This window comes from Psammomys obesus, unplaced genomic scaffold (assembly GCF_907164565.1).
Source record: "Psammomys obesus unplaced genomic scaffold, mPsaObe1.curated_primary_1811, whole genome shotgun sequence".
Taxonomy (NCBI): domain Eukaryota; kingdom Metazoa; phylum Chordata; class Mammalia; order Rodentia; family Muridae; genus Psammomys; species Psammomys obesus.
Window position 1 is genome coordinate 1,046,772 of NW_026590468.1, and position 12,734 is coordinate 1,059,505.

A 12,734-nucleotide genomic window follows, 5' to 3' on the forward strand; every position below is an offset into this window, starting at 1 on the left:
TACTTCCACAAGACTCCGAGCTCCACCTAATACTTGGCTGAGAGTCTCATCATCTAATTTCATCAGCTGCTGGGTGGGGCCTCTCAGAGGACAGTTATGCTTGGTTCTTGTCTGTAAACAAAGAGTATCATTAATGGTGTCAGTAGCTGGCTCTCTCCCATGGGGTGGATCCCAAGCTGGGCCAGTCATTTGTTTGCATTTCCACAGTCTCTGCTTCGTCTTTATCTCTCACATCTCATAGGCAGAAGGTTTTGCAGGTGGATTGGTGTTTACCTCCCACCATTATAAATCCTGCATAGTAAAAATGGCCATCTTACCAAAAGCAATTTACAGATTCAATTCAATTCCCGTCAAAATACCAGCACAGTTCTTTCCTTCTCTTATTTTGATTATTTTCCCTTTAGACATAGTAGTCATTGTGGGTAGAGTCTGGGTTTTTCTTATTTAAATATTTATTCCTCCATGGATTTATTAAATATGAATTCATCACTAGTTTCTATTGCTTATATGAAAACAGTTCTGAAAACAGTGCAAAGTCTAGAACAAAATTCTTGTCATCCTGCAGTTTATATTCTAGAGGGGAGAACTAGGTGTGAAGCATAAAACCCCAAATAGATGTGGATTATTTCCATTGGTACTGAGTAGTCTGACAAAATGATAAACCAGGGAGGAATGCATAGTGTGGCTTGGTATGTCTTCTGTGTGGACTTTATGTCTCAGGTTTATCTGGAAGACATTCCTCTGAGGTGGGCGCTCAGCTAGTGAGTGGGTGACACAAACTTCAAAGTATAGCTGTATTTTCTTTTGAAGGGAGCTAGCGAGTCATGGAATCAGAATGTTCCTTCATGGTATTTGCTAAGTCATTTTCTGATCACAGGAATCAGTGATAGAATATTGGTTTCTAAAATTTCTCATTGAGGTGAATTTCAACACATTAGGTCCATCTGGACCAGAACCCAAACCAATATCCTGGAAGCCATTTGACTTATGTTTATCTACAAATTAACTTTTTTTTTCAGATATGTTATATTTTTTCAGGTATATATAGTTTTATTTTTCATATTTAACCAAGTAACAGAGGTGTGTTTTGTACTTTGGCATTTATAGTAAATATTTACCAATATATTTACATTTTAAATTATCATAGTTTAAATTTATCTTTTTTTTACTGTTTGCCTAATTTAAAGTTTTTTATTTAAAATTCATATACAAGAATACAATTTAAAACAACTCAGAGATGCATGCACCAGAGTAATAGATAGTGGATTCTAAAAAACACAATGCTTGTATATGTTCTAAGAATGGGTTTGGTTAGTTTTTTTTGCTACATAGAAAAATGCTGCCAAAGAATATTATTTTATTTAATTTTTAGCTTCAAATTATTATTATTATTATTATTATTATTATTATTATTATTATTAGTCAGTGCATATGTGTGTGTACATATGCCATGGAGAGTGTGTGAAGGTCAGGGAACTTTTAGGAAATGCTTCTCTCTTTCTACCATATTACGGAGGGTCTATTTTGTTTCTATTGTACCATGCACTACAAGCTGGGTGGCCCACAAACTCATAGGTATTTCACTTGGCTTTGCCTCTCACTTGAATCTTCTCATAGGAACACTGGGATTACAGGTGTGCCCTACTATGTCAATTTTTTAAATATGGGTTTCAGGGATGGAACTGAAATCAGGCTGTGCGGCAAGTGCTTTTACCAGCTGAGTCATTTTGTATTTGTTAAGAGGTTTCTGAGCCAGAGTTTTTAACTTGTCCATTTGTGTTTTAAAGATTCATGGTTGTAGCATACTAACCATTCTTCAAAACTGCTAATCTGAACCTTTCTCAAATGAGCATGTCTTCATCACTTCTGCCAAGAAGTTCAGATTTGAACTGAGCTCCTGCACTGTGACTTGATCCTTTCTGTACTGTTTTTAAGACCAACACAGGGCTCTGCTACAGCAATGAGGAGGCAAAATCACAGCCCTACAGCTGAGTTCATCCTCTTGGGATTTTCTAACTATCCTGAACTCCAGGGGCAGATGATCGGGGCTTTCCTAGTTGTTTATCTGGTGACTCTGACAGGAAATGCCATTATTATCACCATCATCCTCCTGGACCAGGGTCTGCACATCCCTATGTACCTGTTTCTGCAGAATTTATCTTTAGTGGACCTCTGTTTCAGCACAGTCATCACACCTAAAATGCTGGTGGTCCTGACTACTGAGAAAACGACTGTTTCCTTTGGGGGATGTTTTGCACAGATGTATTTCATTCTTCTCTTTGGTGGAACTGAGTGTTTTCTCCTGGGGGCAATGGCTTATGACCGATTTGTTGCAATCTGCCACCCTCTATCCTACCCGGTGATTATGAACAAAAGGGTCTTCATGAAACTAGCGATGTTCTCATGGATCTCGGGGATCATGGTGGCTACCGTGCAGACCACATGGGTATTTAGTTTTCCCTACTGTGGCCACAAAGAAATTAACCATCTCTTCTGTGAGACGCCACCAGTGCTGGAGCTCGCATGCGCAGACACATTCCTGTTTGAAGTCTATGCATTCACAGGCACCATTTTGATCGTCATGGTTCCCTTCCTGTTGATTCTCTTGTCTTACACTCGAATTCTCTTTGCCATCCTGAGGATGCCATCCACTACAGGAAGGCAGAAGGCCTTTTCCACATGTGCCTCTCATCTCACATCTGTCATTCTCTTCTATGGCACGGCCAGTATAACTTATCTACAGCCCAAATCCAGGTACTCTCCAGATGCCAAGAAACTGATGTCATTGGCATACACACTGCTTACCCCTCTGCTAAATCCACTTATCTACAGCCTGAGAAATAAGGAGATGAAAAGGGCTGTGGTGAAAGTATGGCAAAGAAAAGTGGCTTTACACACATCTTGATTTGTTGAGGACCTTGGTGTTTTTTTTTCAAAACACATGAGGGTCTTTTTATTGTAAATTACAAGCTGCAGCTCCTAGTTGGGTGATATGTAGATTCTGGTCCCTCCCAGCATGCCCAAGGCAGGGGCAATTCCTGCCTGGCAAGCATCTATTGGTCAAAATGCTACATTTTGAATTGATTGGCTATAGGAAGGTCCCCAGACCATAATGACCTGGTGTCTCTCCCTAGGGGGATGGGCCAGTTTCCTAGCAACTGTTATCTCTAGTGGGTGGGGAAAGAATGCAGTAAGGTGGTCCTTCCCCTCAGAGCTAGACTTCTCCACCCACATAGTTCAGGCCTTAATAATAGCTGCTAATTTTTAATCTTTTTGGTCTCTCATTTCCCCCTTTCCCATGATCATTTGAAGACCCAATCTTGGGTCTTCCAGATATGACTCCTTGTATCCTATAGATTACCTTTTTATAATGGGATCTGAATACCATTAGTGTAATGCTCTCAAGCATTTCTTTATGAAAGCCATTAAACAATTGAAAATACAAGGCTCAAAGATAAAAATAAAAATGAGTAGGGGTCCCTTCAGGGTGGATATAGGGGTAGTAAGCCAAGGAAAACTATTATTCTTTCTCTCTAGGGTCTTTGTAGGCTTTTAGCCCAGTTGCTGCAATATTAGTTTCCATTTCAGCTAAGCAGATGCCCAAGATAATAGCTAATGCCAGGGAGCCCCTTTTGACTTAGCATTTCAGCCTGCTAGGGGGGATTTGGGCGAAGATCCATCTTCTGGAGCTTCTTCAATTCTGACCATTGGACCGTAGGCATCAGGAGCTAGGGAGGCTGAAATGCCAGTCAAAGGCTGGGCAATAGGGCAGTCCCAAGCATCTGGTTAGTTGATCCACCGGAAGAGGCAGGGAGCAATCAGGTCAGTTTCCAGGAAGTACAGATTTCAGCTTGCAGAACTTGGTGTTTTTATATAATGCTTTTGAACTCTACGTGGATTTTGAAGGTTGTTAGTATTTTGGAACACAACCTGCTCCTGTGTTACCCAGCAACCTATGATGTCATTATATGTCACTGGCCAGGTGGTCACACCTGGAAGGTGTGGTTACCTTGCCCCTTAAAGGGATGACCCCGACACAGGGTCTCTCTCTTATTTTCCCTCTTACATGCTCTCTCTTTCTCTCTCACACTCTTAGACTCTTTCTCTCTCTCTCTCTCTCTCTCTCTCTCTCTCTCTCCCTCTCTCTCTTGGGGTGCCCCCCTTCCCCTTCCCTTTTCTCTCTCTCTCATGTCCTGCTTCCCCCTTCCTCCATACCCTCCTGATAAACTTCTTGCAGAGAATATTGGTTAACCAGCCTCATGATTTTTTAACAAAGGTGATGAAAACAGTACATTTTTTTCCCTAAGGGTATGTTTTTTTTTCTTGATATCTCCATGTTTGAAAACATATTACATTAATCTTCTCTTTTAATACTGTAGTCAATTGTTTTTTAAGAGGTATATGCTTCTGTAACACATGATACACAGTTTATCAATCTGTTCTCTGTTATTGACACACAGATCATTGCTAGAGCATTGCCATTAAGATGCTGCTGCGGTAAACGTCTAGTTCCTTATGCTCATATGCTTGATGATTTTATTTTTGTGTGCTAGATTTCTCAAACAGCGGCTGATGGAATGAGTCATATTGCTCTTATATATTTAAATTTTTAAATTGTATTTATTTATTGTTTGTACACATGCAGGCATGTGAAGTACATGCAGTACCTGTGAAGGCCACAGGCTCTTTGCTGGTAAGCAGGGTTTGCATACAATCATAAATGGGACAGAATGGGAGATTGTCTTCATCGTGCAAGAGTTCTGTTTGGATATCTTAGTTGTTTTAAAGCATGTGGTGTCAGTGTTGGTTTTGTGTGTTCCACTGCATACTGCCTGGTTTTCTGCAGCCTGATGAGCTTCCTGTACACCACAATATGAACACCCGCCATACCAGATGACCTGATGACCACTCAAGATAGCAACCTCTTCTGCATTCCAGAGAACTGCCAGATAAAACGCTACTCCTATCAGAGCCTTTTCTGGTCCCAGCTCTCTTACATCCCTGAGGGTCAGGAAGGGAGATTGTGTGTTATGTACTTGATGAAATGGAGGAGACTCCTGATGATACCCACTGTAGACAGACTGGTTGTGAAACATTCACACTAGGGCATTGACTTAACTCAGAAGCTGACAGGTTGTCGGAGGCCTTCTGGTACCTTGCTGCCCCTGAATTTTGGCATCTGGCTTGATGGCCTACTGCTCAGATACAATAGTGTATTCCTGGCTGACCTGGGGCTTTCGATAAGAGCATCTTCCTGAAATACCTAAACCCTCCTCTCCCTCAGGGCTTCCTAAGTAACACTTCTGAAGAACTTTCCAAACAATCATTATTAGCACATCTTGGTGGGCCATCCTGTGATTTCTAGTCACTTAGTAACCCTGCCAAAGGCAATTACATTTCTTGTGCCCTGCCTATATAGTTGTATGAAAAATTCAAATAAATGGAGACCTTGATTGGAGAAACTGTCTTGGTCTTTATTTCTTGAGCCATTGTTCCCTTTTTCATTCCCACTCCCACATTCAGGATCTCTGGTGACAGACCTTCGGGATGGGTCAACAGGTCAGGCCTTATGGACCATGATTGAGAAATTCAGCACCAAGTGTATGTCTCTGTATGTCAGAAAGATCAACCAGACAAGTTTGCACTTTTATTCTGACACTCTCAACTTCCAGGTTGGTGAGGCAGAACCCTGCAGATGGGAAGATGCAGATGCTGTGAATGGCATGTATCTCCAGAGGTGAATGAGATGAGATAGCAGCTGATGCCAAGGAAAAGTGGATATGTGGTTCCAAGCTTCAAGGAGAAATTGGAGACTCAGAGCAGCACACTGCTTGGTTCTGAAGAGGCTTGTCACCAGGAAGATCTGGCTGGAGAGGACAGTAGCAGGGACAGCAAGTACAGCACTGATATCCTAGGATCTGGATTTCATCTTCAAGAGCCTGCTTGAGCACCACAGTCACATTCAGGCTCCTGGCTGTCTGCTCTGCAGTATCTGCCCTGAGATCATCTCATACCGACATGAATGGCTTCACTCTTAACAACCACCTTTCCCATGACCTACTTTGATCACAAAGGCACACTCAGACACAGAACCTATTGTGAAGGAGCCACAAAGGTTGGAGGCCTTGTAGTGATTAACCTTCCTTGGCTGGATTTTCCCATGCTGGTTCTGTTTGCTGTATTCTGGGTTGGGTTGTGGTGATACTGTGGGGTTTCTCCTAGAACATCATACAGGAAGTAGGGACAACTCTTAAAGCATTTACTATTTTTCATGTTTTTTTTTTCATGCTGGGAATAATCAAGACCATCAAGTAAGACCTCATGTCCCTTTCCCTCTTTTTTAGTGTGTTATCTATTTCTTCCTGCCTTCTCTCAAAACTGTTCATGTCCAGTGGGAGAAGGTGATGACTTCTAATATAGAAGCACGACTTGTTGATTTTTAAGAAAGGGACTAATAGGTGGTGGTGCATGCCTTTAATACCAGCACACCAAAGACAGAGGCAGTTGAATCTCTAAGTTTGAGGTCAGCCTGGTCAATAGAGTGAGTTCCAGGACAGCCAGAGCTGCACAGAAAACCCATGTCTCAAAAAACAAAATAAGACAAAACCAGAAACCAAACCAAACCAAACACCCCACCCCCAAGCCAAACCAAAATGACAACATCACAAAACAAAACTAAAAAAAAAAAAAAAAAAAAAAAAAGACTAAATTGGAATATCCAATTTGAAAAAAATAAGTAAAATATAAACTAAACAAACGAATGAAATAAAACCAGCTGGCCATTGTGAAACTTAATAATCCTAGCTCTTGGAAGGCCAAAATAGGAGAATCGTAAGTTTTAGGCCAGCTTAGGGTACATAACAACCAAAACCCTTTCTCAAAACCAAATGCCCAAATTCCAAAACACAAATACAACAAACAAACAAAATATGAAAAAAAAGACAAAATAAAATATGAAAAAGAAAGCCCTAATTTCAACGCTGGCTCTGGCGTCCTTTCATTCTTTGAAATTTACTTGTCCTTAGCGAGAATGCGGTTGCTCTATATAAAAGGTGATGACGATGGTGGAAATGTTACTTCCTTAGAGACATGTGAGGACCAGTTGCAATGAAGTATTAGTGGGTTGGCACAGTGCTCCGAAGCCTCCTCAAGATGAGCAATAGGGGTTCTTTGAGCTCAGGGTTTGGAGATGGTATGACGGGAAATGTAACAAGATACTGCTCTTGAAAAAAAGAAAAAGAAAAAGGTCACAGCAGAGCCACCACAGCAGGCTTAATAAAGAGACGTGTCACTGTGAGGGACCCTTCCAGTTCATGATCTCCACCTTTCTCTTCCATCCTCCCTATGCTATAAGAGACACTACTCAGACCCCATTATGAGTCAACCCTTTGATATTTTTCTCTTTTCTAGGTATGTGCTAGATCCCTTTTCTAGTTCCAAAAATCCGTAATTTTTAATTAAAACTTTATGATAAAGAACTTGCAAATAAAAATATCACTTGGTGAAATTCACAAGACCAACATATTTCCTGTTACTGAAGTTCTGCAAGGCCAGAGCAACCATTTTGATGGTGTGGGGCCACACATGGCATTTTACACTATCAAACTATATCTTTATGAATTATCCACCACCAAAAATGAAAAAATCCATGGCAGACTTGGAGCTAGAAAAACAGTAGCTTTCTAGCCCCTGGAAGTCTGTATTTTCTCTTCTTTTTCTTTTCTGTAGCCCTGATTGGACTCAAATATGACCAGTAGCTGCTCCTGTCTCTTCCTCCTCCCCTTCTATTACTTTTGGTTGAGTGTATTTTTCACTTGAATTATTTTAAGTTCTTTTGATTTTCATTCCATTTTGTCTGACTGTTCTGTTCTCTAGTTCCATTTTCCCACATCTATTCTGTATTTTGAACACTGTATTTTGGTTTTTAAAATTAATCTGTTTTGAACCACAGTAGTTATTGTTTTATACACTTTTATTGTTCTGTAATATTGTCTCTGAGATTTATTTTGTGATTTTATTTCATAAATAGTTGCTGCATGGGTTTTTAAAAATTCTTAGATGTTGAGCCAGTAAGATAGCTCAGTGTATAAAAGGTACTGGCCTCCAAGCCTGATAACTTGAGCTTCATCACCGGGACTCACACGATGGGAGGAAAGAACTTATTCTAGCAAGTGATCTCTTACCTTTCATATGCACAGAGTGGTACCATGTACACACAAACATACACACATATGCATGCACACACATGCACACATGTATGTTATGACATGCACACACTCACATACAAACACACATGAAAACACATTCTTAGCTCTATTTTTTGGTGATGGTTTATATCTGCTCCCTGTTGCCTTCATGAATGATATTTATACATTGTTTGCTTTTCTCATTCTTTTCATCATCTGGTGTTCAAATTACTGCAATGTGCAATCTCTATGGGACAATACCTATGTTGGAGAAGGGTGTGTTCTCTCTTAAACATTTATTTATCTGTGGTGTTTGCTTGGAGAAGGGAACCCACATTTTCCTGTTAGCAGGAATGACTCAGGATATGCAGAAATATTTCCTACAAATTGGACACTCAGTATTGTACCAGGCAGATGTCATGAGTCCAATCTGCATTTCATTAAGAGCTCAGGCAACCTACACACACTTTGAAGCTTGAAACTTGCTGCCCCATTATACAGATTACATCTTCAGACTGCAGATGAGTTTTTTTTTTCCCTTCTTTGCTCTCCTGCTGTCAGAACACTGGAGCTCACAGAACACAAGGTCTCACCCAGGCTTCCCTGAAACTACAGCAGAGTTGAGTGATCACACCTACTTTCTCTCTTCTGTCAAAACAGGTCTAAGGAAACCTTCATTATCATCTTGCCATAAAGTTCTCCTTTGTTGGAACAATAGGGCCATGGCTTTTGTCCTCTAGAGCATAGCATTGCAATGTTATGTGTGCATGAGATGTAGGAGTAGAAGCTCTGCTGTCATACTCACAGGGATTTCCCAGACCAGAGAGTTAGATTGATACAAGTTAGTTTTTAGGGGTAAGAAATAAAGAAATAGGAAGCACAGCCAGTCATACTGGTTTGGACCAGCAATGGTGAATTGTGATTATGTGAGAGGCTTAATGGATGATGACTGATTTTTAACAAACTCTGTGTTGAATCCTCATCATGTTAATGCTTCATCCTTGAGAACAAGAATGCTGCATCTTTCCCTTGAGGATTCCATCTCCTGCTTTTGAGGATCAACAGGAAGATTAGAATGACCTTGTACCTGCTGTCTTTCAAGTGCATTTAATTTCAATAATCAACATACAAGAACAGTTTATTTTAACCCTTCTGAGAATTTCCTATACTAACAGTAAGACTTCTGTATTTGTGCCACACCTTGGAGGTGTGAGTGTCTGTGGTAGGGTCTAGTAATGTTCTTCTCTACAGGCCGTCTGGGTTTATGAAGCTGATGACAAAGGTGTAACACACTGAGAACCCACCTTAGGGACCAAAGTTCTTGTCTTTGTCTAAGTTGGCCTTGATGCATCTTTTCTGAATTCCCTCCCCCAATTCTATGATCTCACTGAATCTCTCATATAGTAAATTATGCCCTGATTTTTAAAATATGAAGTTTAGATTCCAGTTTCTCATTCATTTGTTTTTTGTGCACTTTTCAGGAGGCCTCTCCCCTCTGCCCCCCTGCTTTGTCTTTCTCTGTGTATTTTTCAGTTAGGGTTTCATTGTGTAGTCCTGGCTGACCTGGGACTTTGAAATCCTCCTGTCTCTAGAATGCTGGAATTACAGATGTAATTCCACTTGCCCTTTCCATTAAAAACATCTGAATTTCATTTTCTGGCTCACAAACCTTGATTTTATCACAAAATAAACTTCAGCAGGAAATGCATTAAATACAAATTACTTCTCAAGAGTCTTCCCACTATCATTTCCACGTCTGTTTCTAGGAGTAGTCCTGCTGACCTCATTCATGAATATTCCCTCTGACATTTCCTATGCTCTAAAAACACGGGCATTTGTATGTGCTAATTGTGTTAATTGTTTTTTTTTTTTTCCTACAAAATGAGGTTAAGTATTCATGTCTTATTCTTAGTTTTTTGTTTTTTCTCCTACAACTTTAGTTTTCCTTTTTGAGTTTTGACTTGGTGCAGTTTAAATGGAATAATGGTTCCATATAATTCCCATGATTTTGGAACATATTAATTCTCATATTGAACACCACACAGTAAATATAATTGTATCTTTGTATATCAGTAGTTTATAGAATGGCTTCAAAGGGTTAAGAGGTCATAGCAGAATTCAAAAGGTTTCAGAAGTAAGTGGATAGAAATGTAGGTAGAGCCTATATTGATAAGATAAAGACCAAGACAGAACTATAGATAAAAAAACAGCAGAGAGTCTGAGTGTCACAGGTTTAAGAGTGAAGCTATGGACTTGAGCTAAGCTACACAGGGGAAAAGGGAAGAAGAAGACCAGATGTGGGTGGGTGGGTGCTGGGTCCAGGGGCACAAACAGGATGGCCAGCATACAGTGGTTAAACAGACTCCTACAGCATCATTGACTGAACTGAACAAACCCTTGGGAAAGTATGGCGTTCTCTGTCAGTGGGTCCTTGAAGCACAAACTGGATGGTCTGATGACAGGATAGTGGGGGCACCTCTATCACAGTTCTACCTGTCCATTGTGGGGTACAGGTGAGGGAATTATGACCATTTCTTGATCTTGTTTGTCTGGTATCTACTGAGACTGATTTCCTTATATATTTAAATATATTCATGTGACTCTACAACATCAATTCACCTGGATAAATTTATAGACTGGCATCTTTTCTACTCCCAGGAATATAATTTATCAGACTGTGCTATGTGGCTGGTTCCATTTACACATGAACAAGGTGAATAGTCAAGCCCCATCCTCAAAATGGAGTAGAATGCTGCTTGTCGAATAGAATCTTATCCCGAACTCACAGGAATACATGTCTGTATAGGCCAAGTACAGTCTGAGAATCCACTGCCTTATACAATATGAAGCAACTTAAGTAGATTAGCTTGATCTCCACAGGTATATTGAAGTAGGAACAATGGAAGTCTATGTTTGGCAGTACTTCCTGTCCCTGAGTCATGCCTGGGCATGTTATGCTACTACAGGGACTGGCTTAGAAGTCTGTGTCTGTGCTCTCAGAATGTATTCTGAGAATGAAAACTTTAACCTTCAAATCAGATCAGAGAGAACTCATATCTGCTTGTCACCCACAATCTCATTGTTGCAGAAAGGGAAAATGTTCTTCGAAAGAAAACTCCTCCCCAAAATCAGAGGTGGGAAAATGAGAACTTAGGTGAGCAACCCTTCAAGTCTGGCAAGGCCCCATCTGCAGGCTTATGTAATTCTGAGCTCTCGGGGGTCGGGGTGGGGGAAGGGATTAAACAGTCTTTGACAGATCTAGCCAGCATAGACCAAATCCTGAGTCCCTGGTTTATATATGCCCTATGAAATTAATAACAGTATTTTTCTTTTACAGAGAAAGCGACAAAAACATAGAAGTTCAGCTCAAAGCCAGTTAAGTCAGTCAAGAGTTTATGTCTGAGCTCAATTGTAATAGTATTTTTTTTCCTAAAGCATTTCAGTTATTTCATTGTCTTCTAGAATGGGTGTATGTTCTGGTTGTGGGGACAGACAGCCTCCCTACCCAGCATCTTATAGCTACCTGCTTTTCTTCCCACCATTGCATGGACTGAGAATTCTGTCCAAGCAAATCCTCTTTCTCTAGGCCACACTTTCACTTCCTCCTCTCTCCTTCCATGTTATGCAGTATTCATTTAGCCTCTGATTATAAGTTCCTAGTGGGAGATGTCATGAGGAGGTCAAGTCTCTCATGTAAGAGGTGTTTATTCCCTGGGGACATTTGAAGAGTAATTACCAAGCATGTTCTCTTGAGCTTTATCACCTGAGAGGCCACGTGAAAGTCTCTTGGGCCATCATATCAAATATGAGAAGATCTAGTCCAGGTTCTTCAAGGGGGGATTCTTTAAAACACATGACTTGATAGTGTAGTGTGAAAGTTTTAGGAACTGTCATGAGATGATAGAGCACAGCCTCTGCTGGTGTTGTGTGCCTGTTAGAGGGCTTCCTTCACAGTTCTTGTCACTGGAGATGCTGTGAAAGGGAGATACCTCGGCACTCAGGCATCACTAGGCATGGCAAGACATCTGGATCAAGAGATGTTTTGTTTTGATGCCTGCTGATTTCTTCTTGTTTCTTTTTTTGAGAAGAACAGACAACGACTTCAGGAATAAATACTTCACATGTGCCAACCATCAAATCCTAGAAAATTCTGACTGGTGTACTAGGTCAGTGAGTCCAACACCTTTCTCCATGCACAAGGTGAAGCTTAAAGGGAAGAGAGCTTGCCTCATCCTACCTGTTAGACTATGTGAAGGTGTCTGTAATAATTGAGAAAGCATTCATGGTCAGTTCATCTGAACCCTCATGGTAGTTTTTTTGCTTTTAGCTTCTCAATATGTTTTTTTTTTTCATTTTCTTATAGTAATTTTATGCACTCATGAAGAACAGAGTCAAATGCCAGTAGTTTTATACAGTGCGTGATGATCACATCAGGGTGGTTGGCATTTCTGTCATCTCGGACATTTATCTTTCCAGTACTTTTATACAGTGCGTGATGATCACATCAGGGCGGTTGGCATTTCTGTCATCTCGGACATTTATCTTTCC

General features: G+C 40.5%; 1 protein-coding gene across 1 annotated transcript; it reads left to right on the top strand.

Moving 5' to 3' along the window:
- The first annotated feature begins 1,930 nt into the window (after positions 1 to 1,930).
- LOC129676941 (olfactory receptor 10A3-like) lies at positions 1,931 to 2,905 on the top strand. The gene has a single exon (XM_055607475.1). The coding sequence runs from the start codon at positions 1,961 to 1,963 to the stop codon at positions 2,903 to 2,905; it is 945 nt and encodes a 314-aa protein (XP_055463450.1). The 5' UTR covers positions 1,931 to 1,960.
- Positions 2,906 to 12,734: the final 9,829 nt, after the last annotated feature.